Source organism: Chaetomium tenue (genome assembly GCF_020726465.1).
Source record: "Chaetomium tenue strain MPI-SDFR-AT-0079 chromosome Unknown F5144scaffold_5, whole genome shotgun sequence".
Lineage (NCBI taxonomy): Eukaryota > Fungi > Ascomycota > Sordariomycetes > Sordariales > Chaetomiaceae > Chaetomium > Chaetomium tenue.
The window spans coordinates 3,516,651-3,542,820 of NW_027117333.1; the positions used below are offsets into that span (position 1 = coordinate 3,516,651).

A 26,170-nucleotide genomic window follows, 5' to 3' on the forward strand; every position below is an offset into this window, starting at 1 on the left:
TATCCGCGACTCAACTCAAGTTCGAAGAGACGTTGGCCGATAGCGGTGTTTATCGACGTGTCCAGCGCCCCCTTGACGCCTTTTCGATTCAGGCCCCTGATGATCGTTCCGCGACTCGGACTATCATGACGACCTACACCCTGACCGATGACACTTCGATTCTTCCTCAGTATCCCGTCGTTGATCGGGCTGACCTCCGCCACCCCGAACCGATTCGAGAAGGCCGTTTTCTCAGCACAATAGTTTCTCGCGGGCGAAAATCCTCGAATACGCGCGGCTCTCCTCAGACGCAGATGTCTGCCCCTCAGAAAAAAGTCCGGACGCCCCCAAACTGCGGGCCAGATGTCATGGGGGATTGGTCCAGTTTCACAAGACGGATCTGGCGAGCTACCCAGTTTCGCTTCGAAACGCTGTTCGAGGTTCCCGTCATCTTCGTCTGCCGCCCCAGCAATGCACACGGGCCGATCAAGGACAAACCCGTCCATTTTGTGTCCGGCACGCAAGAAAGCCTGGCAGCGACGAAAACACTGCTCTCAAGGGAGGAAGAGGCTCTGAGACGGTCAATGAGAGAAAACCCAAGGCACTCAACCTACAACGAGAGGGCGTCCTGGCTGAGGCTACTCTCGCAACTCCAGTCGATGGAAAGGGAGAGCCACGAGTGGCAGCGGCGCCATTACCGCAACGGCCCGTCCATGAGGTCCCCTTGTGTTGAATTCTCCAACCACACTCTCGCCATCGCGGTACAGGCCGAGAGGCGGAGCTGGGACAAGATGCCAGTTAATGTCCAGAAGCCGTATGCGAAGACCACCATTTCCGGCCTCCTCGAAATTGCGGCCATGATGGGTATACATTGGAAAGAATTTGACCGGCCGAAAGACCTCTACCGGGCCGAGGGTAACGGATATATGCTTACAGGTACCCGGATTCCGGACCTCGGCGTCATATTTACGTTCCAAATCTCCGGGAAAGCCAAGTTCCAGGAGAGCAGGGTAATCCCAGTGGACGAGGTCAAGGAGTTGTGCTGCGGTTCCGTCCCAACATTGTTCCAAGATATGAGGGATAACCGGCGGATCGAGCTTCCTGCTAAGGAGCTTAGGGATCTGAGCTTCCTCCAGCTTGGCAGTATTAACGAGATTGTTGAGACTATGACACTAATGGACTGCAATACTGATACTAGCGAGTACTTTCGCACTCGCAATAGTGAATATAAACATCTATTTCCGGGTGCGTACATCTCGTTGATATGAAGGTCTTGTTGCTAACTATGAACAGTCCTGTTCGAGCTTGTAGGAATGCTAGGCAAAACGATGCACATTCGAAACAGCGCTTTCCGTATGTTGCCGAACCCTACGCCGTACCGCTGGGATAAGAGGTACTTCAACATCCCCCAGCTCGTGAGGGAGTACCGGGAGAACATTACCGACTCGAACCTGGGCCTTCCCCAAGTACCGCAGGTTCAGCAGCTAGTAGAGGATGCCGATATTCTAAGTCAGACGGTGGGCTGGAATGCAGGGCCTGGGGCAGCCGGCTACTCGATACCGATGCTCAATACCCTACACGACGTACTAGATCGATGCGACAGCTTTCTACAAAAGAGCAACCGGGATCTTGTCCGGGTGGTGGTCCGGGAACATTTCCAAGAAGTCATCCAGCTTGTCGATGGGGAGGGGGAGGTTGCGGACGAAGATAACTCGGAGTTTGGAGGGCAGCGTGCGCAGTATCTCAGCGAAGTCACAGCCGCGAGCCCGGAAATGCGCGAGGTGGTGTTTATGGAGCTCTACTTTGACAAGGTCCTGAGCCAGGTCAGGAAGCGCGCCGCCACGTCGTACGCACGGCGGAAGGCGACCCGGTACGCGCAATCGGCGCATCCCTATGACCATTCTTTTGCGAACAACCGCGAGATGAGTGCGGCTGTGCCAGTTCCGCGCGTCACCCCTCCGCCGCCGCCTGACCTCGAGTCGGATGCCGCGGCCATCTGGTGCACGTTGGTTCTGCGGATGGTGTGCTGGCTGTTACTGCACGATTTCGACAGGAATGACGTTCAGATTCCGAAGAGCGAGCTGCTGGGTAGCCGGCTCCCTGTGTACATTGCTTGAGGCGCGGCGGCGTGTTGCCGATTGGAAATTTTGGAAAATCATTACGTGTTTCCCCGTTGGGCCGGGGGTTTCTTGGATATGTAACTAGAAGGCGTGATTGTCGTTTTTCAGAGGTCATGCATTGGATTTTGGTCTTGGAGACTCAAGGGTTGCATGTGCGTGAGGATTGAGGAGTGTTGTTAATACGCTGCGAGGAAGTCGTTGGATATACATTATTATGGCGTGGTAAAGGAGAAATGACAAAAAGCTCACCACCAAGCCCCATTCCCCGGTGGAATGGAGGTTGGTGGCTACGAAAACTCTTCTTTTTTTAGAGTTTTACGCCGCGAGGGGGAGTCGAACCGGTCCTCTTTCGATTGGTGTCCAACCGGTCCTCCTCCCAATACCGCTGAGCTAAACCGGTGTTTAGTTCAATTGGGAGGAGGCGGTGACAGTGTGCGTGTGGGAACTTGTATATATAGCACTGGCAGGAAGGAGCGCGCATGTGGTAGGCAAGTAGTTGGGATGAAAGGTGGTATACGTGGTGGAAAAGGGGGGCCTAGCTCAAGGAGTTAAGACAATGCCAATACAAACTCCTTTCTGTCTTACTATAAGTAGGTTATAGAATGTATGAGAGTACCGCCGTGCTTTTAGGATCTTAGAAATATGGTATATAGGAGCGTGAATTTGGATGTTAGCTAGATATCAAGCTTGTTACAACTGCAGTGGACCGAGTAATATACCACTCCCGCCCTCTCAATATTTCTATGTATTTGAGGTATCATCGGGCAACCACTTCCCATCTCGACGGTTTCCGGAATATCTCTTCTCAAAGTGTTACGATCTTTTCTAACACCCACGAGAGTTTTGGGGTAATAACCAATCTATGGGCGGTTAGCAAACAAGTTACCGCTGCGAGAAACATCTAAACTTGGGAACTAAGCGAACATTATGTTTCTGTTGCGCTGCGAGCCGGCAACGGTCAATTCTAGTTCGGCAAAGTGGTGTCAAAACGGGATTGAAGGCTCATTATTGTTGTTTTCCAGCCTCCGGCGTTGGGTGATTCATATTTGATACTGATCCCTCATGGTCTCTGTCTGCATCCTCTCGGGCCCTGAAGATGGATTGGTGTTCGGCCAGCTTGAGATGTATGTGTGACCCCTAAACTGACCCCAGTGGACCTTAAAACCTAACATAACTCATTAGGCAAGGCATAGCCCCAGAACCGGCTCCCGTGTCCTTGAACGGCTGCTATGGTCCAATCCCCAATCCTACCCTCGGAAGGTGGCACAGTATCGTACAGCTCATCAGATGACGCGGATTATCGCGCTGGGTATCGAAACGCCCTCCTGCTCGTCCCACTCGCCCGGCGCACCCGTTGTGCCGCTCGTCATGACTTGGATGACTTGTTCGCCGCGGCCGCAGCAGCAGCGGCAGCTCTGTATTTCTCATTTTCGGCCTCCCTCCAATCCTGCGGCTCTTTCTCGTTGCCGTCGGTCTCTCCGCGGGTGCCTGCAAAGGCCGACTTGCCGGCGTACAGCTGGTATCCCTCGCCCGTCTTCTCGTTCTGCTCGAGCTTGCGGAAGGCGACGGGCTGGTTGCCGCGGAAGCGCTTGCGCATGTCGACCATGCCGCGGCGGCACTCGCCGAAACCCTTCTTGAGCTGCTGGCACTTGGTGGGGAGGGTGCTAAGCAGGGGCTCGCGCATGCACTCGGCGGCCGAGTGCCGCTGCACCATCACGCACTCGGATTCCTGCAGGCATTCCGCCAGCGCGGCTCCTTGAGATTACGTTAGCATGCATAATGCTGGTAGAGGGAATGGCGGATGACCGCGCACGTATATCTTTACATGAGCTCGGCATCTTGGTTGTGGTCGACTGTTGCGCTGCGGTCGGCGACGGAATCCCGGATTCGATTTGTCGAGCGATCCCAGCTGGAACCGAAGGTCTGGAACGAACCAATCGACTGCAAGCATGGGGCGCGTGGTGGCTTGAGCTTTGGGATGATCCCGATTCGATCACGAAACCGTGATATTTACAGAACGGTAATTACGCATTTTCAAGTTTGCTACGGAAACTCACTTCCCAAGCATTGGTCCCAACAGCGCCGTAATGAACGAATGAAAGAAAAGGCATGAGAAGTGTCAATTGGCGCAAGAGGCACGACCTGCCCGCCTTGGGATTCTCTGCTTCCGGAAAAGGATAAGCACCCACGGTCGCAACAGGGGGTCATGAGGCAGGCACAGCAAAACCAACGGAATTCGCATGTGACGAATGATGTCACAAGGGTCGGTTTCAACACCCTGGGGGCAATTCCCCCCACAGTCGAACATGGCCTTGACATGGGTTGCGTTCCAGACCTGTGCCATCCCAGAATTGTCTCCCAGACATCATAACATGGCATTTTACGAATTTCGCAACTTTGAGCCTAGAATTCAGTTCCTAATTCACCTTACATAATTCCACCAAACACGCATCACATACACAGAGTTTGTGACGGGACAGCGTCCTTCGGGAGCCCGCCAAGAATCCCAAGATGCCTGTCCCCTTTCTGGGGCGCCTTAACATGTGAGTACACAGTAGTGAGACACACTGCATACGGCATACGCCATACACCTGCATGTTTTGTTGTCCAACGCAGCGCTAATCCAGTCTGGACATGATTGAATAGCACCGAATATGTCGCCCTCGTCGGATCGTTTCTCCTAGTCGGTCTCGAAGCTTTTATCCGCATCTTCACCCTCGCCCTACGTGAGCATCCACCCCCACGCGCCCTTTGCGTGTCGCGGTTTCACCGTTACAACTGTTTTACGAACTGGGCCCGTCGATCTAACACCCCATCATAGCGTCATCACTCCTCGAGCTGTGCTACGGCGTATCCCGACGGTTGTTTAACAGGCTAGCCAGTCCGGCGCAAAAGAGAGCTGAGCGGAGGAGGAAATGTATGTGTTGCGCCCGGGTTATGACGAGCGCTGGATGCTGACTGAGGGACCGACTTAGCCATCTCGACCTCGATCCGAAATGCCTCCGACTTCGTCGACCTCTGCGCTGCGTTCGGGTACACCGCCGAGGAACATGTCGTGCAGACCAAGGATGGGTACTTGCTCGGCCTGCATCGGCTAGCGTGGAAAAAGGGGGAAGAGGATGTCCGAGTCAACCGTGGCCCGAATAGCGTCAAGAAGCGGGTGGTCTACCTGCATCACGGCCTGTTGATGAACAGCGAGGTATGGGTGTGTCTGACCGATGAGCAGCGCGCCCTGCCATTTACCTTGGTGGAGAAGGGGTTTGATGTCTGGGTACGTTCGCAAATTTCCGGGCAAGAGGAGACCGCGGACGCAGCACTGACAATCGTAGTTTGGAAACAACCGCGGCAACAAGTACTCCAAGAAGTCGATCCACTCGTCGCCCACGTCGCTCAAATTCTGGAACTTTTCCATCGACGAGTTCGCGTTCCACGATATCCCCGACAGCATCAGCTACATCCTCGAGACCACTGGCCAGCAGTCGCTTTCCTACATCGGCTTCTCCCAGGGCACCGCCCAGGCCTTCGCCAGCCTGGCCGTCCACCCGAAGCTCAACGACCAAGTCAACGTATTCATCGCCCTCGCGCCCGCCATGTCGCCTGCGGGCCTCTCCAACGGTATTGTCGACGCCCTCGTCAAAGCTTCCCCGCAGGTCCTCTACCTCCTCTTTGGCCGCCGCTCCATCCTCAGCTCGGCGACTATGTGGGAGTCGATCCTCTACCCGCCACTCTTTACCAAGGTCATCGACATGGGCCTGTCGTTTCTCTTCGCCTGGCGCACCCAAAACATCAGCACCTCACAAAAGCTCGCCGCCTACCCGCACCTGTACTCTTTCACCAGCACCAAATCCGTCGTTCACTGGTTCCAGATCATTCGCACCAAGTCCTTTCAGATGTACGACGACGACGTGCACCCACCACTCGGCCTCTCACCTTCCGCCAGCCGCTACACCAAGGTCGCCAAGTACCCGACGCGCAACATCAAGACCCCCATCGTGCTCGTCTACGGCGGCAGCGACTCCCTTGTCGACATCCGCGCCATGCTGCGTGAGCTGCCCGCCCAGACCCTTGCCAACGAGATCCCCCACTACGAGCACCTCGACTTCTTGTGGGCCCGCGACGTGCACGAGCTGGTTTTCCCCCATGTATTCGACGCCCTCGAGAGCTTCACCGGCGCGGAGCACACCCGCGAGGAATACGCCCGCTACCAGATCAAGCGCCAGAGCTCGAGTCTGCTGGGTGTGCCGCCTACCGCGGTTGCGGGGGGGAAGAAAAAGAAGAAGACGATGGCGCATTTGGCAAAAGGGGGTGATGTGGTGGACAGCGATGTTAGTACCGCCGTGGGCGGGGGCAGCAACCATGGCGATGATGAGGAGGAGGAGGATGAGAGCAGCGAGGTGGGTGGCGCTGGAAACGAGGAGGAGAAGCAAGAAGACACCGAGACACGCCGGCAACAACTGCGCATCGATACCCAACCTCCGCCGCAACCCCAACCCCCCGCCGCTGCTGCTGCTGCCGCCCCGCTCACCCCGGAGCCACCAGCCCCGGCACCCCCGGCGCCGCGCGCCCGAACACAGGGCCCGCGCGTGCCGAAACTTGGGGATGCTGAGGTGGTAGATACCGGCGCACATGTGGCGGCGGCGGCAGCTCCCCGTTCGGACTCACCGCGTCCCCCCAGAGAGAAGAAGAATGTGGCGGGCGGCGGGCAGGAGGAACCAACACCTAAGACTGGGAAGGGTGATTCGACCCCTCAGACTGAGAAGGAAGATGGCCTGGCAACAGCTCGTACGTGATTGCGGCTGGCTTTGGTTCTTGGCTTTTTGGCTTTAGTTTTGGCTTCTCGCTTCTGGCTTCTGGCTTCTGGCTTCTAGGTGATGGTGTGGTACTAATCTTTTGGATGGCCACAGGCAAAGGTAAAGGTAAAGCTAGAGCTAAGGGAGCTGTGACTCCTGGTCCGGCGAGTGAGGTTGGAGTGTCGAAAAGTGGAAGTGGTAAAGCTGAGGCTGGGCCTGAGGGAGCCGGGACTCCTGGCCCGGGAAGTGAGGTTGAAGGGTCGAAAAGTGGAAGTGGTAAAGCTGAGGTTGGGACTGGGTCTGGATCTGGAAAGAAGGTCCCGGCGGAGGGGCGGAAACGGCGGGGTTCGGGGAAGAAGTGAAAGGCTAGAGGCCTCCAGGAGGTGGTGTGCTAGAGTTCCCTGTATACGACCGGTGTAGGAGTAGACTGTACTTTGTTGGTGGCATCCGTTGGACCGCATGGTTGGTTGGTGTGTGCTAAAGGAGGAAGGGTTAGAATGGGCATAAACAGGACCTAAGAAGGGTTGGCTACCGTTGCAGTCTTTGTAATTACAATGAGTAGTGAACCTTTGACTCTCTTCGCAATATGTGATGGCTCTTAGCTACTATGATATGATTATTATCCGCTGAACTATAAAAACGTTTGCTCTGGGCTACCACGTTCCCGGGTGTAGTACCCGAGGAGTATGCTAGTATCGGAAGCTTAACCCCGATAGTTGCCTACATCTAAACATCAGAAATTGTTCGATCTTGGCATCCGAGTTTCAGGAAAGAGAACATACAACTAAACTTACAAAACTAGGTCGATTTAAGGGTTGGTAACGTTTTGAATGATATAGGACGGCTTCTTTCCAAGAAAATGTGAGACAACGAATTGTTACTCACATCGAATCCTGTCACTGCCACCCCCCTTCCCCCATCTCATTCTCTCACCCTCCTTACCTCACACCACTTATACACCACACCATGGCCTCAACACCAATATCCACAACCGCCAAGGTGGCCGCAAAGAACGCCGTCACCTTCACAGCAGGCCGGGCCGCCTTCCAGCCGCGCCAGACCTACGACGTGTCGCCCAACATCCCGCGTTCCTTCTTCCTCGGCCACCACCACGCCGGCCTCGCCCGCATGCGCCAGACCCTCGCCACCGTCGGCCTGATCATCGAGTGCCGCGACTTCCGCGTGCCCATCACCTCCTGGAACCCCCTCCTCGAACAATCCCTCGCGGGCTCCTCCCAGGCCGAGCGCGCCCGCATCATCGTCTACACCCACCGCGACCTCGGCCCCGACAGCCACCCCTCCTCCCCCCCCCTCCACCCCCTCCCTCTCCGAATCCGCCGCCCGCCACCTCCGCACCTTCCACCTCCAGCACAACCACGCCACCGAAGTCCTCTTCACCAGCACCGGGCCCCCCTCCTCCTCCAAATCCCCCACCACCAACACCCCCACCGCCGCCCTCCTCTCCGCCATCACCCGCGTCGCCCGCGACCGCGACAGCCTGACCGGCCTGCGCGCCCTCGTCGTCGGCATGCCCAACGCGGGGAAATCCACCCTCCTCAACGCGCTCCGCCGGCGCAGCGTCAAGGACGGCGGGCGCGCGAGCGGCGCCAAGGTCGCGCGCACGGGGGCCAATCCGGGCGTCACGCGCAAGCTGAGCTCGCCCGTGAGGATTGTGGCGGCGGAGGGGCAGGATGCGTCGTTGGCGGGGGTGGGGGAGGGGGTGTTTGTGGTGGATACGCCGGGGGTGTTTATCCCGTACGTGTCGGATCCGGAGAAGATGCTGAAGTTGGCGTTGGTGGGGTGCGTGAGGGATGGGATACTGCCGAGGGAGACGCTGGCGGATTATTTGCTGTTTCGGTTGAATTTGGATGAGGAGGGGCCGCGGGGGTATGTGGAGAGGCTGGGGATGGCGGGGCCGACGAACGATGTGACGGAGTTTCTGGAGGCGGTTGCGAAGCGCGTGGGGAAGCTGGCTAAGGGCGGCGGGGCCAACTATGATACGGCGGCCGAGTGGGCGGTGCAGGCGTGGAGGGGGGGCGGGTTTGGAAAGGTGCTGCTGGACGATGTCACGCCGGAGACGTTGGAGACGGCCCTCGAGGAGGCCAAGGTGACTGCGTTGAGCATGAACCAGGCGAGGAAGAAGGGCAAGGAGGAGAGGAAGGCAAGGAATGAGGCGAAGCGGTCGAGGATAGCGGGCGGTGGGGAAGGAGATGGGTCAACGTGAAAGAGGAGGATGCAAGAGCGTGATGTATGCTCTGAATTGTGAGATAGTGTATGTAGGTAGTGTAGTAGAAGAGGCCCCAGAAGCAAATCTCGGAGCATCATACAAAAGAGTCATATCCATCAATACTCAGTATCATTGGGTTGTATCAAGTGTCAAGTGTCTATGAATACAATTGTTGAACAAAATGAATCAGTAGAGAGCTTTCGGTCTTTGCATCCCGACCAAGCGCCTCCCACAAGGGGTATTAGCCGACCACCGAGTCCGTGAAAACCACCTTCCCGTACATTAGCACCACCCATTCCTATCCCTAGTGAAGAAGCCATAGCTGAACTGAGCTGAGCTAAGTCAATGTGCTGCTCGCTGTGAGAATGAGCCATGAAGCAAGTTGTGTATGAGAGCGCCCTTCCCAACCCAGACGCCTGTCCCATGCCAAAAAAAAACAAAAAAAAGAAAAGAGGGAAAGTCCATCAACGCCGTCAGATGCAAAGAAAGGATGCCGATACCCGTTTATACAATACCACGACAAGCAACCCTGCGGTCGTCTTACACAGCGTACTGTTGTTGCCACTTGACAAGCCGCCGGGTCAAGGTGTCCATCATCTCCACGCAGCCGAGCTCCCTAAACTCCTTCCCTGGGCCAGCGTTCCCGGTTTCCCCGAGCACCAGCATCGGGGTCTGGTTGGTTCCGTTCTCTGCTTTCTCCGGAGCCGCTGCTAAGCTATTGCCATTGGTAAGGCTTTCAGTCGAGGGCGGTGTTTCCACGAGTGACTCGCCCGCCAGCTCTACTTGGGTCCGTGAGATGTATTCCAGCAGCGCTGTTGCTCTCTTCTTCATGTCGTTCATGGTTATCTTGCTGCTCATTCCGCCCTTGGACTTGATGGTTGCCTTGCCACTGCCCTCTCCGCCTGCTTTTCCGACGCCCGGCGCCCCGTGGTCGTCCTTTTGGATGTCGCGCGACTGCGATCGTGCGGGTGACTCGTCATCGTGAGCATCGCGGTCACGCGTGTACTGGTTGCGGCCCTTTTTCTTGTGGGACCTCTTCTTGTCGGCCTTGGCCTGGACCGTGATCGTGGGCGGCGTATCTGGCGCCGGGTTTGAAGCCAGGGGTGGTTCCACCGCCATGGGTGGTCGCGCGACTTCTAAGGCAGAGGGGTTGACCATATTCGAACCGCCTGAGGCATGTGTCGCTTTCTGCGTCGCCGCCCGAGTTGCCAGAGGCAATTCTTCCGAAGGATCCGAGTCTGTATTCGTGTGAGTGTCGAGTAAGTTTAGGCGAGCTTGGGGGTGGCAAACCATCAGCTCGTCGACGATCGGCTCTGCCCTTCCGCTTGTTCGCGGTTTCAGTCCGTTGCCGCTCCTTTTCCTCTTTTTCGGATACCTTCTCAACGCGCAGATTTCGCGCGGCTGCCGCGCCCCGTGCCTTCGATTTCGATACACCATTCCGGCCGGCGACTCCGGGCTCGTCCGAGTCTTCGGCGTTGTCAGATAACGGTGACGCAGATCGGGAGCTCGTCTTTTGCCGTTTTGTGTTCTCTGATTTCCTACAAACATGTTAGCGATGTGCTGCGTGTTAAGCTAGGTTTTGGGCATACTCTTGGCTGTCGCTTCGCCCACGTTTCGGCCGTCTATTCCCACCCTCAGGCGGATCAGAATGCGTCTCTTCTTTGCTGGCCTCAATTGCCCTCCTAAGAGCCTCCGCTTCGTCATACCCGGCTTCTCTGCTATTCAACGTAGACCGCCTCTTCGAGGCGTGGTTTGCGGACGACCCTCGCCCGTTCCGGGTTTCTTTCTCTTTGGTAGGCGAGCGGGCCATGTCCTTGTTCAGGGAGGCCGCTCGTGACGTGGCTCTAGCATTTCGCTTAAGGGGAAGATAATGGGAATACACGTTTCTGCGACCCATATTGTTAGCATGCTAACTCGCTCCACACGTTTTTATGGGGTTTGAGGAGGAAGGAAGCCCGCATGAGACGTAATCGCCGGTGCACTGCCCGCGCGAGCCATGCAGCCGAACCCCTCAATCTCAAACTGGACAGAACCCAAAGCCCGCAACTGATAAAGGGGAAGTACTTACCCATTGCTTGCCGTCCAAAGTTTATGTAAATCATCGCGGCACTTTTCGCAGAAATATTCGTCGGGACTCGCTTCTTCTGTCATGATCCCAACACAGCCGCCGTGTTGCCAAACTTTGCAGACATCGCACTGCACAAAAAACCCGGCGGTGTCGTCTGTAACCTCAGCTGAGAAGAATGACTCGAGGCCGAAGCCATGTTTGAAGCCATGTTTCGAGTCTTCGTCCAGCGGCGGCGGGCCTTGGTATTCCTCGTTCCCGCAGACGCAGCGCACGGCCTCGTCCTCTTCCTGGAGATTTCCGTCGCCGTTAGTCATGTCGACAGTCTCAGTTTTGACTCCTGCTCTCTCCCTCTCCTCGACTTGTCCTCGTGTGCGCCGTCGGGACCCGAATGGGTCCTCGGCTGTAATTGTGTCCTCCGGCGGTTCAGACGACAACGACCCTGTTGAAGTGGACTTTTGCGGCGAACTGGCCTTGTTGAAGTACCTGGAACTGCGTTCAGGGCGCCCCGAGATGCTCGAGGCAGTAGAAGAGATTTGCGACTGCGATTGAGTTGTGCGCGCCCTCGAAGACCGCCGAGGGTCAGTTGCTGCCATTCTCTGCGGCCGATGTCACAGGGACGATCGCCAAAATCAGCTCGGTATGAAGAGAAGCGATCCGAGGACGCGGCGAATTTGCGCGATCGGTTGGTGTAACAACGGGACACGGAAGAGCGAGCGATCGGGATGGTATTTTTGGTGGGGATGGTCGGTGGGGTTATTGATGACACAGAAACTGAAGTAGGTATGGAAAGGTCGTCTGGTCTTGGGATAGTTTATCGGGCTTAGGATCCCGAGTCTTGCCCCGAGGCGACGACCGAGCGGAACCGCGCGTTGGGTGAGGTGGCGCGCAGCCAAGTAGTTTCGTACCAATGGCTAAACAATGTATTTTTCCGGTGTATTTTTTCGATAGGATCGGGTGTCTCGACGTTCGGACTTGCGCGCCGTTGAGAGTTGGGTCGGGGGAGTTCGAGGCGAGTTGGTTCGGAAACGTGACGGCGGGAGCGCTTGGCTCGTCGTAACGCGGTGGTAACGCCAATGAAATTTGTGGGCTACGGCAGGGACGCCCGGGTGTCAATCGCAGTGGAAATCGGAAGATAGTAACTGAGTGTAAACGCCCGCGACGGGAGAAGACCGGTTCCGACGCTGCACCCAAGGGGGTGACGAGATGAAGGAGGGCGTTGAGCAGGCTGCCCCGAACGAGCGCCGTGTCGTCAAAGCTTGGACTCTTGGATGAAATCCACAGCGTATCTTCGAAAAATAAGACTCGTGGTCATGACTGAAGCCGTTGCAGAAACAATATTCGTCCGAACGGGCGGGAACTCGGAGGAGTGGTGGGATGGTGGAGGACGGAGGAGCGGACCAGGACAGAGGGTGACGAGCGGGAGCGCTTTGGATCCAGTCCCACACGCCCTTTTCCCGAGTGCTCCCAGCTCGCAGCAATTTTTGGCAGACTTGCGCTGGGGGGCGGCTCGTGCGGGGCTTCCAGGTTGTGGGCCCGGCGAGCTCCATGCTGGGCCGGCTTGCCGACACAGTGTGAATTCTTCAATTCGACAGGGACGGTATTTTCGGACTGAACAATGAGCATGACATCACGCCCGACAGGGGCAAGATTAAATTGGTTTAGAAGAAGTAGGTATGAAAGAATGTGGCGGGCAATTGGTATGGTGGTTCCGAAATGGTAATGGGACCGAAAACCTCGGGTTTTGTCCTTGAATGTCGTTGTGTTCTCGAGGTTGGAGACGACTTGGAAGAATTCAGGGAGCTGAGCGAACGCTCTGAGCGGAGGGCTTAGCACAGTGGATGTTCTGTTCCAAGCCCCAACCCCTCAGGGGCATCCGGAAAAACCTCGGACCAAGCACCGGGCCGTCGCCGAACGAGGGGTTGGTCAGGGCGGCTTATGTAACTAACCTAAGTTGTTCGGTGCGTCGACTCTCAGCGGGCAGCGCTGAACAGTGTTCCTCCACCACAGAAACTGCTGTGACAGTCACAGACAGCCCTTTCCTCGACTCGCAGCATCCGACTTGCTTGTAATTCATCGCAGAACGCCCGATCAGCTCTCGATTTTTCTTATCGTGCAATACGACCAAGAGTTTTTGCGAAATCTCACTTTGAGCGAAAAGGTGGGTGCTTCTCCGCTGACCGACCGAACCAAACCGGGCCCTCCACTGCATCCCAGCCCGCGGAGGCTCAGCTGGCCGTTTCGGCCACCTCACAGCGCCGGCAGGCCGGGAGGCTATTTTCCGGATGTGATGATCTCACATTTCAGCCTACCGCGTCCCTTACGGACCGCTATTCTCAAACTCTCTCAAATTTTAAATAGAAGGCTAACGTCGTTCTTGGGAGAAAAAGCGCCGGACATCGACCGACCCCACGCCTCGAAAGTGATTCGCCTACTTCGAGTTTATCAACCCCGTTTGACGACCAGTCGAGTGTTTGCCGGCCCAGTACGGAAGCCTGCACGTTTACATTCGGCTCGGTGCAGTAATTAAACAACCCTTGACATAGCTTGTGGGAGGAGGGGCCCCGCGGCACAATCCGGAGTTGCCCAGCCGTTTGTTGTCTTGATGATTTTGGGTACTATGCAGTCTCGATGGGTATGTCAACAGACTCGCGCCTTCTTCTTCTCTACCCGCACACCAACCGATTCCTTCGTCCCGCAACTACCACCTCAGGGTGCCTGTCCTTTCATTACCCCACAACACAAAGCCCTTCTTCCCATCTGGAGCAATGGGGGGATATACCTACCCGCTCGGCAGGGCATTCCTGTCGAACGCTCTGTGGGACTTACTTGCCTTATCCCCCGCTATTAGTTTTCCGGCGACACTTACCATCCTGCTCGTTTTGCTTTCGACTGTCGTGGTCACTTGCAAACTAATACCTCTTCATTCAGCACCCCAAATAGGACACGACCAGGCTCTCAAGATGACCGCTAAACCGATATCATCGCTTTTCCCCGACCGACCCATACGACCCTTGCCTAAGCGGCGGCTTAGGGAGCGGCTCACCCCCGAAGCAGCCGACTCGATCCAGTACCCTCCCGCCCCGCGGAGCTCTACATCATTGTTTTCGTACCCATACTCGTTATTAGAGGCGCAACCAGAATCTAGCTCGGCACCTGCCCGCGAGGTAGTGTCGCATCATGAGGAACGCAAGCCGCAAAACAATGGGGTGGAGGGTGACCGGAAGATGGAGGACGGCACACCCGGCCAAGGTGCAGTGAGCCGAGCAGCGCTGCAACACGCCGAACTGGTGACGCGGCAGAAACAAGAACATGGCCGTTACGCAGATTCGCTTCCGCTTCCCTCGACAGCGTCTTCGGCGGACGGCTACGATCTTGTTGAGAACACTAACAATAAGAAAAGGAAGATCCCGACCGCCGGGGATTCGGTACCGGGTGGAGCGCACGTTGTCAGCGATTCCGCCACTGGAACGGGCGCAAGTACATCCGGTGCTCAGTTTGCAGACGGCGAGGGTGAAACGTTGACCCCGTCGACCGCCTATTATGGCTCCGGTTTCGAGTCGAGTATTCACAACGTCCCTGGCCCGGGCAGAGGACGATACGGTCGGCCTCGGAGCGGCAAAAGCGCGTTGCGGCCCCTCTACGATTCAACTAATAGTTGGGCTGGGAGGACCATTAAACCGCGTTCCGGTCACTGGGTCGGCGGAAGCAGTATGTGGGCTTGACCCTGAGCATGAAGGTAGATGGCTGACAGTTACCAAAGGCGAGAGCACTGGCATTATATCCAATGCCATTGCCAAAGCGGAGAAGCTACCGCCGCACCATGGCCAAGAGAACATCAGTCTCTTGCACCAGCCCTCGTCCGTGAAACGCAACCCGGCTTCGACGCAGTTCACATTCACATGCGACTCACATGTCCCAGGGTCACTGGCTTGGCCTGGTTCTGATCGTCGGATTGCCATGCCGCCGCACGCTGTGGTGGGCCAGGGCAAAGAAAACTGGCCTCGCGCCGCCCAACCTGTGCAGACCGGGCATCCCGCGACGGCAATTCCCCACGCTGCGGACGCGGGCACCAAAGAGGCCTCATCAAGAGGCACCCACCATGCAACGCCGCCTCAGAAGACGTCCCGTCGAAGCGCTACGAAGGAGTACCTCGCTGCGGCCAAGGCGCGGCGCCGGGAGACACAGCTCTACAACAAGCGTCACCCGCCGAAACCCGAAGACATGTGGGTCTGCCATTTCTGCGAGTATGAGTGGATTTTCGGGCACCCACCCGAGGCTTTGGTTCGGTCGTACGAGATCAAGGAACGGAAACAGCGGCAGTTGGAAGAACAACGGAGAGCCCAATGGGAGAGGATGAAGAAGGGGAAGCACAAGGGGAAAAAGAACAGCAAGCTCCCGGCCAAGAACGGCAACGCTGTGCAAGATGTACACCACCACGCAGACAACCGTGGCGTGGCAGGCGACCATTACGACCACGGCGATCAAGGGGAGGAATACTATGACGACGAGTATTACGAGGACGAGGAGTACGACGCCGAAGAAGAAGGGGTCATTGAACCTAACCCAGGAAGCGTCGGACGCCATGCCGATGTTCCAGCTCATCTAGGCGATAGTTTCGCGGTCCATGATGGAGGAGGGACGTAGCCGAGGCATGTCCACACGGCGTCTGTTTCTGTTTTGGGGCGCTGTGCGTTTTATCGACAGCGCGTTAGCTCGGGCACGAGCGCGCAGGGCCACGAGCAGGAGGAGGATGCGCTGAAAAGGTCTCGTGTTGATGGGCAGGTCTTCTAGCAACATTATCTACCGTGAGACCAGCTCAAGTGAGATGGCATATTGAGGGGAGGGATCCCGGGAGCCTGGCTTGGGCTGGTCTAAACAACGTTGCGCCAGGACCAGGGAGGCATAACCCTAGATAATGGTTGCTTTCCGGCCTCACGATTGTGAAGATCCAGCATGCCGTTTGAGACGGACGGCCGTTCTCTCGGCGTTAGTTACCCCACCCCATACACAACTCCCCTCAAAGCGAAATACCTAAGTGTCGTTAGTCAACTGAGGCCATGGGCCTCTGTCAAGTTCCCCGGCAAGAGCATTTTTATCGTTTTAGCTGGTGGATGTTAAGAGCGAATGTCATGAACAATTACAGCGCCCCACGTCCAACTTTGCAGACAACTGCAGCTTTGTTCAAGATTCGCGTGCTAGTGGACGGACTGCGTTAGAGTGGAGCTGATGTTCTGGACCCAGACAGACGGAGAGACCCGATAGTGTGAGGCCGTTGCGTCATCTTCAGCTGCCACATCCCGATGACACAACGCGTTGATGGAACTAACGTAGGAGCACAAACGACCTCGAGCTTGGCTCTGAGTTGGGACAAAAGATACATATGCCGCTGATATGGAATGCCATGGACGTCCAGTTCAGAAATGGTACGAAAACATGACTATTTATTTACTGTGTATTAAGGCAAGTCGCGAAAAATGTGGTTAGTTGGAAGGGGTACATACGGCAGACGAAGTAAGCACTTGAGATGAACACGCGGCAGCAACAGAGATGGGGCTGGGAAATTCCTGCTTCATGCGGCATCTGAAGCCAAAAAACAAGTCGTCTGAAATACAGACCGTAACCTTACTTTTTCCATCAGCAAGGGGTTGAAGAAAGTGACTGAGGCATGTCCATGCGATACGGTATGGTACAGAGAATGTAGGGATCATATCTGGAACAAACTACCGATTCGACCGACTCCACCAACTTCCCCTGACGAATGCCCCACCCGGACCACTGCCGTGCAGGACCCGGTTTATGAACAAAAGAACCGGGGGAGCTTGGCTGTGCCGTGTCCAGTGTCCCCCGGATCCTTCGCCCAACACTCTCTCCGGAGAATTTTCCATCTCATAAACGACATCTCGCGTCGGCTGACTATTTATTGTTACCGAGGAAGAAGAGCCACCCCTAGTTTTCGTTCCCATTCCTATGAGGGCCCTTTCGAGGTAGCCACTTTACGCCCGGGCCGGCCGAGATATCTGCAAGGATGTTTGGCTCCCGAAGACACCGTCCACCGAATCCGGTATGTCGTCATTACTTGCACCTTTGCGCGTTCCTTTGAAGTCGCTTCCTACCGTATCGTAGGACATTGTGCCCATCAGCTAAGCCCAGAGTGGAATTGGGGACTCGGGTTTTTTTTATTGCTGTTGTCTAGGCCATCATTTCCCGTCACCATGCTGTCGCGAAATAGGAGTGTTAATTACAGGTACTAACTTGCGATGCCACGTTTTGGACAGCCCCTGACAGCAGCAACCGCGAATCCCAATGCTGCGACCGCTGCCGCGGCAGTCTTCAAACGCCATGAGTCGAATCCTTCCCTGCCGGCAGCTGCCGCCGCCGCCGCCCTCCGCGCACGACCAACGACGCCAACCCGGGTAGCCGACGTGCAGACGAAACGGACAGTGCGCCGGAGCGCGTCTGTCGCCTCGACAGGTACGGCATCAGAACAGGCTCGCGACCAGTCGGGGTTGCGGAGGCGCGGGAGTAATGGGTCGATGACCGAGCGGACCTTTCGAACCCCAAGCCCAAATCGACCTGGGACCAGCGCCTCCGGCCAACAGCGAAACCAATTTGCCAGCGAAGATATGCCGCCTGTTCCTGCGTTGCCTCAGAATTTGGATGCGACCTCTCGACAGACCGGTCGAGGCGCCCAACAAGACGTTCAGCATCGGAAAGCCAACAGCCTGAGTTTGGTAGGCAGCCCTGTGCGCCTCGCGTCGCAGAAACTCGCTTCGGGTGAGACACCAACCTGGTTCGGCGCCGCGAAATTGGGAGATCTGGGAAGCGTCCGGAGAACGGATCCGGCAATGGCTAGCCCCCCGTCAAGTCCGCTGCAGTCAGTAGCAGGACAGGAGGATCCGCCGGACGGGGCAAGGCCAGGTAGTCAGGCTTCGTCCATCAACTTCTCTTATCCGACGCGGGCGAGGTGCAGCTCCGCCGCAAGTGCTCTTCCGCCCATCGATTCCTCCTCAGCGCCTCAAACATCAACCAAAACAAGCCAGACGCGACCATCAACTGCGGACCATCATCCCACAACACGCGCAAAGCAGTACACAAGGGGGCACGTTGCGGTACCACCCACGAGAAGACAATCCACCTCCAGTTCATCTGACCAAGCTTTGGTGTATGACCCGAACTCCAGACGGATGGTGCGACAAGCGGATTTACGATCGATCGAGCAAGTTCAACAAGCAGTCCTTGACGCCTCGCAACCACTAGCAGGGCCCAAGAGAAAGAAGAGAACCCCGCAAAGAGCTGGGTCGCATCTGGCTGCGGGTACAATGAGTCGCCCCAGGAGTGAAGCCCCAAGTATAGGTCCGTTGGCTAAGGCTCAACCACCAAACCCAGTTCAAAATCAACCACATCCTATTCAGCCAATAGTCCTGATGTCGCCAGCGCCGCCCCATGAGACTCGACTGGATGTGGAAGAATCTGCGACCAAGGCAATCATGGCTTCGCCGGGAAAAGAAGCAAAAGAACTCGGGCAACACAGCGCCCAAGCAACTGTGGACCCCCCCCGGACCAACCACCTGACAGATCGCACCCCGACCTCTACTGCGTCAGATGCGGCGCAGTTCGTGGTGAGAAGACAGCCCTCGGTGATTCGAGAAGGGCCAGAGCCGGAGGATGCTCAGGGCGAGAAAAAGATCCAAGCCGCCGTCTCAGATGATGCTGTAGACTCGGCGGTGGCGCGACGGAAATTGCAGCCCGGTGTACCCCCAGATACCCGCACGCCCGCAACGCCACCACAGAACATAACCCTCCCGTCAAACCCTTCCTCGGAGGATCCTACACCGGCTACCGTCGACCAGAGGCCCGAAATGGGCCCAGTCGATATATCAGAATACTGGAAACTAAACCCGAGCGCCGCGGAACATGGGAGAGCTGCGCATATCTCGCGGGAGCGAACCCATTCGAGCAGCCCTGCTCGGCAAGCCCATTTTGGCCCTGTTCTAGATAGTTTGACGGTCAAACACTCCCCGCCGCCCCGGTCCATCTCACCGCGGAAGTCAGCCATGAAGCGCATCAGTCCATCCTGCAGCGCATCGCCCTCCGGCGACACATCGGAAGCTTCCGGGAGTGTCACCCAGGAGGCCCCCGTAGCACGCAAGAAGTCTGTGCGCGTCAGTTTCGAGGACAACGGCGATGGGGCGGTGGAAGAGTCGGCCTCTACGAAACGAAATGGCTCCCCGTCGGCCGACAGCCCGCTACACTCGAACCGCCACAGTTGGCTGCCCAATCTTGGTCGCAATCGAGAACTGTCATCGTTCGATGAGGACGCGGTAATGAAACCACGGCCAGCCCTGCCAAGTTTTGGTAGCGTTAGAGACAGGAAACCGCGAGAGAACAGTCCAAGCGAGCTCGAGCGACCACTTGTTCGGCCTCGAGGAGAGACAAAACAGGCCTCGCCATCGTCATTGTTGCCTAGCCCTCCACTGGGCTCAAGTAACGACCATGCCGTTGGCACAGTTCTGTTGAACGAGCATGGCAGCTTAAAAGAAATGGCCATGGGTTTGGAGGATGCATCGGGACTGAAGGAACCATTGCCCCCAATTGTCACCACCGTCGAAGGCTCCGGCTACTTTAGTGACGGTTCCGATAGTAGCTCCATGCTCAGTTCCGAGTTCGAGCCGACCCAGCCGTCATCGCCAACACCAGTTATGGAACCACGCCCAGAGCCGGTCGTAGTGCCACAAACAGTGCTGCCCAAAGAGCCGGTCAATAGCTCTGTTACAAACCCACGCATTGAGACCGTTCCCCCCGAAGTCGCTGTCGAGCATGACACGCCTTCGGAGCCGCACATCCCACAGATATCCGTTTCACAACCGACACCCATTGTTGCAGAGGACAAGGCGTCTGAACAATATTTTACCGATGTCCCTGGCGCATTTCCAGATGACGAGTCAGATCAGTCTACAGCGTCGGAGGCCAAAGGGTTCGAAACAACGATCGCCAAACCGATCGAGGTTACCGAGGCCACCCCAGACAATGACCTTCGTCACCAGCCAGCCGCCCAGCCCGCCCAGCCCACTACCGCAGAAAGCTCGAGCAATTCCGATAGCGATATTTACAGCGATGCCTACGAAGATCTCTCAGAGTTTGAAGGTGATGGTTTTCAGTCACTTAACGCCGTCGTAGAAAGCCCGGTACAGCAAAGCCCCCGTCCAGCTGTCCAATCTGTACCGCCTTCTCAAGAAATTTCGGGCCACACAACAAGTGAAGAAACCCCGAGACTCCAAACAGAGATATCTTCTGCCACAACCGCCGTCGAACCACAACCAGTCGAGCTTACTAGGGACGACTGGGAGCAGGCGAAGGCTTACTGGAGGAGCCTCACGGCGGAGAAGCGAGCCCAGCTCGAGAAAGAGACCAAGGAGGAGGCGGGCATTGAAGGGGATAAGGACGAAGCACAGCCCCAGGTCAAACCCAAGAAGAAGAAGACCGTCGAGCGGAGGAATTCGGAACGGAAAGCGCTGGTCGCTCACTTGGCGCAGCAAACGGCCACACCACAGGAACAGGACAGAGTAGTGCATCCAGATCGCAGCTACATGATCAAGCCGGGAGAGAAGTGGACTGGGGAAGAAGAGCTGACAATATCGCCCATGCGAAAGACTATGCGTAGCGAACCGCAGCAGCAAGTTCCAGTTGCCCCTATCGCCGGGTCTCGGTTAAGGAAGTCGATGCGGGCAAACGGTCCGAGGCTGGGCAACGGCCATGTTCCCCAGGCAGCGGAAACCCGGTTGGCATCCAAGCGGCCGGGGCCAACCCCAGTGGCCGTTACCCCTACCAAAGCCGGACTCCAAAGGTCAGCGATGCAGGTGGAAGAGCGCGCCGGGCCTGCCCCAAGGAGACGCGGTTCAGCGGGCAGCGAGAGCAGCTTCAAACGGGCCCGGCCTACTAAAACACAAGGCCTCAGCTTCCGCCATTCGATGAGATCGGCATCTCCCCCGCGAACCCGAGGCGAGAATCATTCCTCCAAGAGATTCTCGTTAAGAACGCTTTCCCCCGCGGGTTCTGTCTCACCTTCGCGTGCTCAGATGCGCACAACACTACGCGACTCATCCGCTGGAAAAAAGGCCCCCACTGGAATCCGGATGCCGAGCTTCAGCCTCTCGTATGGCGGGGGGAAGAAGAGCGGCTCCAAGGCCTCATCAAACAAGGCGCGCGGTTCCCGGTTCTCAACCCGACTCGCTGACTCGAGCGACGAAGAAGGGGATAAGGGGGTCGAATCCGGTTTCCAAAGCCGATTCGAAGACTCGAGCGACGACGAGCCCGTCATGCCGATCCCAGTCTCCCTCCCTAAATCCGCCTCTGCACCGTCCGCAAGTACCGGCATGCCGGCGCACTACCTAACGAAAGCGAGCTCGGTCGCGAGCACGGCCCTGCCCGAAGAACTCGAAGAAAGCGAAGCCTCCCAAGACCACCCCAACCACAACGGACCGACACCACAAACCCAACCCCTCCCCTCCCCCATCAACTCAACCCTCCGCCGCACCCGCTCTGGGAAAGGCCAACTGCCCCCCTCGCAAACCGCACCCTCCCTCTCCCACCCCCAACCCGCCACCGCCGCCGACAACATCACAACTGGCACCGAAGGCCGCCCCTCAAGGCGCCACAGCTTCCTATCCGTCCTGCGCCACCGCAAGAAAAACAGCAGCGGCGGAGCCGGCGCCGGAGCTGTCGGCAAGATCGGCCGCGCCGAGGTCAGCGAGAGCGCCGCGCGCCGCGATACCCGCCTAGAGCGCTCCGTCGGCCAGCTCGAGCGTATCCGCAGTCGCGGGGGAGGCGAGGGGGAAGAGAATGAGGAGGATGATGAGGAAGTGCTGCCCTCGCCGCAGTCGCCGCAGTCGCCGCAATCTCCAGGAAGGAGTCCACGGTTGCAGAAACGCGGTAGTAATAGCAGTCATCATCGCGCTTCTTCGTCTCCCTCTTTCCCCGTTACTACTACGACCACACCCCCCACCGCCACCGCGCCCGACATCAACAACATGCTCATGAGCGTCGCCGAAGAGGACGGTGACGGCAACGGCCACAGCGAATTCAACCCCGCCGCGGCGCTGACCAGGCGCACGACGGCGTCAGGGAATCTGGGCACGCGCACGCTCGGCCGCAGGAGTAGTAGCGGTGATGGTGGTGGTGGGTTCTTGCACCGGCGGATGTCGGCTGTGAGCGGCATGCCCTCTACTGGTGGTGGTGGTGGTATTGGGGGTGATGTGGGCAGTGTTGATGGGGGGTCCGTGGCAGAGGGGAGCTTGGCAGGGGCATCGTCGACGACAAGGCGGAAGAGGTTTGGGGCGTTGAGGAAGATGTTCGGGTTGAATGAATGAGGGGTTCATATACCCTCGTCGTTTAATCAAGTAATGGAGGGGGTTATGAGTAAATACATGGATAACGATAGGTGGAAGGATGGATAATGATGGGGAGGGGAGTGCTGGCCGGTGAACTGGCATGGGAGAGAACCGCGACAAAAACAATGGACAGGGAAGCTGACCCGAGTTCCGTGGGTGGTGGTTGGTTTGCTTTTGAAACACGACACGGGGCAATCGTTTTATTTACTTTTTTAGAGGGCGCGCGTATATACCCAATGTTAGAGGGGCACATTTTTTGGATTTCTTTTGTCACTGGCTGAGCGGAGAGCGTCGCCTTGTATTCTAGACGCGGGGATTACTATTCCGGGGCAGTTTGTAGGACTCGTTGTCAATATCGTGGATGAATGAATGTACATGTATCATCCCATGCGAAACTTGTACATTTCATGTGCTTCTGGTTCTCAAACACGTGCTTGATTCACGAAGAAGCCGGCGTGGTCGTTACACTTACATAACCCGGGGATGGATGGATGGAAGGATAAGCGTGGGGGTTTATAGGCAGATGCGTACACATGCACATACAACCGTAGTCTGCTCTGTTTTGGGCGGGCAGTCATCTCGGTATGGTTGAGGGAGAGTGGTGAGTTATACGCCGCGTATGACGCCATTTCGCTCGTCACACGTTCCGGGGTGATGGGAGCGCTTGAACACCTCCTGTTACAAACAGGAACTGTGAGAAAACGCATGTGGCTTTTTTGAAAGGCAAGGCAGGATTTGCCCATCAGGGCTGGGGTCAGAAAGAGTCTTACAGTTGAGTGGCGATATCTCTTGTGCTAGGTCGGCATAATAAAGTTGAACATTGCCGCTAGGATAGTTTCATCTCTCTTATAGAGGTTGCCATTAAATATTGCCTATGTATGCGTTCAAAGATATTACCCCAGCTATTCGTATGCCCCCATGACTCCCAATGTATGCAAGTGAACGAACACAAGAGGCTGCGTTACGCTCTAGAACGCTCCGTGCCCCAAGTGTCGCCGAGTGAGGTAATCTCCATAGAGAGAAATGCCTGTTTTTCCCGATGTCACGTCCCGAACATATGAACCATAATGCCACAAACCACGTTTGGGAGATGAGCTGTCGCCTCAAGCATCCTCGCCTTTCTTCGGCTTGCGGTCACGCGCCAAGAGCAAGGTGAGCTCGCTCTTTGATCGTCCAAAGGGAATTGGTGGAGCAGGGTTTGGTGGCGTTGGCTTGAGTTGTTGATCGAGGAGAGAAGATGACGGTTGAGAGCCAAACATGACACGGTCGGGGATGTCCCTCGCCTCGGGAACCACAGGATCTGATGTCACGGTTTCTGAGTCAAACTGGCCGCGAGCTATTGTGTTGGCCATGGCAACACTACTAGTGGCTTGTGACGGAAGAAGCGCCACGCCGGGTTCGCGGAGCCGCTGCGGACGATCTGAATTGTTAGAACGAGACCGCACCATCGGGGGCGCCCCTTGTCCAAATGTCTGGTCCATCACAAATCCTGCAACCGGGGGGGGAACGGCCTTCGAGGGGGCCGCAGGGGGATGCTGAGCGGTGTCCTGCTGCCCTTCGGCAGCCTCATGGTATACCACAGTGTCCCGGACGTCCCATGTCGACCTTCGTTGTGGACTACCGGGCCGCGAGTGCTCCCCCACTGCCTCTTCAGGCTGGCCGTTGGCCTGATTAGGGACACCTTGAGTAGTAGATCGTTTGGCGACTGCGGGTTTCGCTTTACGCTTCCCAGCAGCTTTAGCGCTTAGGCCGTGATCACTCGTTTGCGAAGATGATGAGCTGTGTCCGAGTAATTGTGAGGCGGTCGGCGTTGGCCGTTTCGACCCAGATCGTTTTGAAGCGGCAACAAATCCTACTACGCGCTGACCAGACTCCGATCCCGTTGATGATTGCGAACTTTGTCTGCGGACCATTACCGGCTTCCTCCTAGATGCCGCAGTGGCCGCCACAACCTTTCTGCCAGTGTTGGTCGCAGTTTTGGTTGTGGTTGGTGGTACTAGTGGAGGGGGTGGCATCTCCACCACGGGCGCGGCTGATGTTGGGGACTCAGTGGTCTCTTTCGCTCGTGTCGGTCTGGGGACCTTCGGTGTTGGCGACTGGTTTGTAGTGGCAGTGCCCTGCCTTTTCTTCACCGTTAAAGGTAGTGGTGGAGGGGGCATCTCTGTGGCAGCTACTGTCGCCGTGTTAGTTGGTGTAGCCTCGCTGTCATGGATAGCCTCTTCGCTAAAGGTCGGCGGCGATGCAAAGCGTGCAGTGGGCCGAGGGCCTGATGAAGAGGGTCCCCTAGACTTCTTCAAGATAGGGTGGGGTGGTGGTGGCCTCGAGGACGAAGGCGTCAACCCCCTTTTACCGCTGGAGAGGGAAGATCCTTGGTCTGAAGTCTCTTGTGGACGCGCCGGGCCTTTGCCTTGGCTATTGGCGACACGTTGATTTGAACCAGGTTTCTAAAGATGGAATCAGTATCAACCTGCCCCTAGACGCAGCGGGAGCGGCTTACCCTGGAGCGCTTGAACTGGTCGGCGGGTGAAGGGAGCGGCACGAACGTCGGACCGCTTGAAATTTCCTCGAAGAGCCTTGCAAGTTGTTGCCCGCTAAGGTTCCGTAGTCTGTCGCTTCCCCAGACGTGCCACCAGAAGTTTTCCAGACGAAACGCACTCGGGTCGAAAAGCCTTCGGAAGGTGGTAGTATAGGCTGAGCGCTGGTTAGTCCGGGCAAGTTTCTATCCAGCGAGCTATTCCAAATACCGTTCCAGTACTGCTTGATCTTCTCAGGGGGAACCACAGGATAGCTTGCTATTTCAGCGTATATCTCCCGGGTGTTCTCAAAGAACCCCATGGGCATCATGGCGTCCATCCTTACGATGATCAGCCCTGGACTGGCGGGTCGTGACGGGCTAGCAGAGGTTTGGCGCTTGGTGGATTTCGAGAGACCATAGCTTGCGCAGGTTTCTTGATAGTTCGGCCAGATCCGTCTCCCGACCTGACCGCAAAGCGGACACAGGGCGAGGCCTTAGCCTACTGGAAACCCCTCAAAAGGGCCTGAAAAGGCGGATGTAGCTTGGTGTAGCACTGAACCTTGCCGGTCATTAGAGACTTTTCAACCAAGAGCAACACTGGTTGGCGGGATGCCCCACCAATGGAACGGGACAGATTCGATGTGTGTGAGGTAGGGCATGGGGCCTTCAATTCTGCGGGAGGGGTGGGGTGGAGGGTGAGGGAGAGCCCGGCAGGCCAGACCACGTCACTGAAGTAGACGCTTCGGCAGAGGGGCAGGGGCACTCGAGTCGACGGCTGAGGGATTTCGCTGTGTCATGAAGGAGGAGGCCCCCTTGGGAAGGGGAGAAGCCGGGATCCCAGAAGAACGACTTAGACAAAAGGTTGCAAGCCCATGACGCTCCTGCCGGCCACGCCACTTATGATTTGCTTCTTTCCTGCGCTGTGACAACGGCACACACCATCCGCCTTCGACGGGCATCCTCTGTGTCGTGTGGCTAATAAGAAGGGCGGGCAAAGGGAGGGAAAAGCCACCAGACACTTACACTCAGTTGCCAGAACCCAGGCTGTGCGGCTGGGACGAGTGGAGAACCGTCTCTCACCGCT

At 56.8% G+C, this 26,170-nt stretch overlaps 9 protein-coding genes across 9 annotated transcripts; 6 read left to right on the forward strand and 3 right to left on the reverse strand.

The window, feature by feature from the left end:
* Positions 1–293: 293 nt before the first annotated feature.
* Positions 294–2,096, forward strand: F5144DRAFT_492055 (uncharacterized protein; the record flags this gene model as incomplete). The annotated part of the gene is made up of 2 exons (XM_066785895.1): positions 294–1,224; positions 1,273–2,096. 2 exons carry the CDS (start codon positions 294–296, stop codon positions 2,094–2,096), a joined length of 1,755 nt encoding a protein of 584 aa, XP_066641890.1.
* Positions 2,097–2,234: 138 nt separating this feature from the next.
* On the forward strand, positions 2,235–2,739 carry F5144DRAFT_310871 (uncharacterized protein). The gene has a single exon (XM_066783971.1). It carries the CDS (start codon positions 2,373–2,375, stop codon positions 2,649–2,651), a length of 279 nt encoding a protein of 92 aa, XP_066641891.1. The 5' UTR covers positions 2,235–2,372; the 3' UTR covers positions 2,652–2,739.
* Positions 2,740–3,465: 726 nt separating this feature from the next.
* Positions 3,466–3,937, reverse strand: F5144DRAFT_604663 (cytochrome c oxidase assembly protein PET191-domain-containing protein; the record flags this gene model as incomplete). Its single annotated transcript, XM_066791361.1, has 2 exons — positions 3,466–3,854; positions 3,913–3,937. 2 exons carry the CDS (start codon positions 3,935–3,937, stop codon positions 3,466–3,468), a joined length of 414 nt encoding a protein of 137 aa, XP_066641892.1.
* Positions 3,938–4,406: 469 nt separating this feature from the next.
* On the forward strand, positions 4,407–7,508 carry F5144DRAFT_579228 (Alpha/Beta hydrolase protein). Its single transcript, XM_066789308.1, has 6 exons — positions 4,407–4,642; positions 4,746–4,825; positions 4,921–5,016; positions 5,075–5,370; positions 5,429–6,881; positions 7,004–7,508. The coding sequence occupies exons 1-6, from the start codon at positions 4,611–4,613 to the stop codon at positions 7,249–7,251; spliced, it is 2,205 nt and encodes a 734-aa protein (XP_066641893.1). The 5' UTR covers positions 4,407–4,610; the 3' UTR covers positions 7,252–7,508.
* A 58-nt stretch (positions 7,509–7,566) lies between these two features.
* F5144DRAFT_579232 (P-loop containing nucleoside triphosphate hydrolase protein) lies at positions 7,567–9,226 on the forward strand. Its single transcript, XM_066789309.1, has 2 exons — positions 7,567–8,149; positions 8,259–9,226. The coding sequence occupies exons 1-2, from the start codon at positions 7,856–7,858 to the stop codon at positions 9,111–9,113; spliced, it is 1,149 nt and encodes a 382-aa protein (XP_066641894.1). The 5' UTR covers positions 7,567–7,855; the 3' UTR covers positions 9,114–9,226.
* Positions 9,227–9,656: 430 nt separating this feature from the next.
* Positions 9,657–11,777, reverse strand: F5144DRAFT_594504 (uncharacterized protein; the record flags this gene model as incomplete). Its single annotated transcript, XM_066790586.1, has 3 exons — positions 9,657–10,354; positions 10,407–10,654; positions 11,185–11,777. The coding sequence occupies 3 exons, from the start codon at positions 11,775–11,777 to the stop codon at positions 9,657–9,659; spliced, it is 1,539 nt and encodes a 512-aa protein (XP_066641895.1).
* A 2,035-nt stretch (positions 11,778–13,812) lies between these two features.
* On the forward strand, positions 13,813–15,828 carry F5144DRAFT_594505 (uncharacterized protein; the record flags this gene model as incomplete). The annotated part of the gene is made up of 3 exons (XM_066790587.1): positions 13,813–13,816; positions 14,113–14,694; positions 14,840–15,828. 3 exons carry the CDS (start codon positions 13,813–13,815, stop codon positions 15,826–15,828), a joined length of 1,575 nt encoding a protein of 524 aa, XP_066641896.1.
* Positions 15,829–17,027: 1,199 nt separating this feature from the next.
* F5144DRAFT_579244 (uncharacterized protein) lies at positions 17,028–23,031 on the forward strand. The gene is made up of 2 exons (XM_066789310.1): positions 17,028–17,245; positions 17,460–23,031. Exons 1-2 carry the CDS (start codon positions 17,210–17,212, stop codon positions 22,548–22,550), a joined length of 5,127 nt encoding a protein of 1,708 aa, XP_066641897.1. The 5' UTR covers positions 17,028–17,209; the 3' UTR covers positions 22,551–23,031.
* A 622-nt stretch (positions 23,032–23,653) lies between these two features.
* F5144DRAFT_311237 (uncharacterized protein) lies at positions 23,654–25,617 on the reverse strand. Its single transcript, XM_066783972.1, has 3 exons — positions 25,316–25,617; positions 25,069–25,262; positions 23,654–25,015 (listed from the first exon to the last, which is right to left on the reverse strand). Exons 1-3 carry the CDS (start codon positions 25,422–25,424, stop codon positions 23,675–23,677), a joined length of 1,644 nt encoding a protein of 547 aa, XP_066641898.1. The 5' UTR covers positions 25,425–25,617; the 3' UTR covers positions 23,654–23,674.
* Positions 25,618–26,170: the final 553 nt, after the last annotated feature.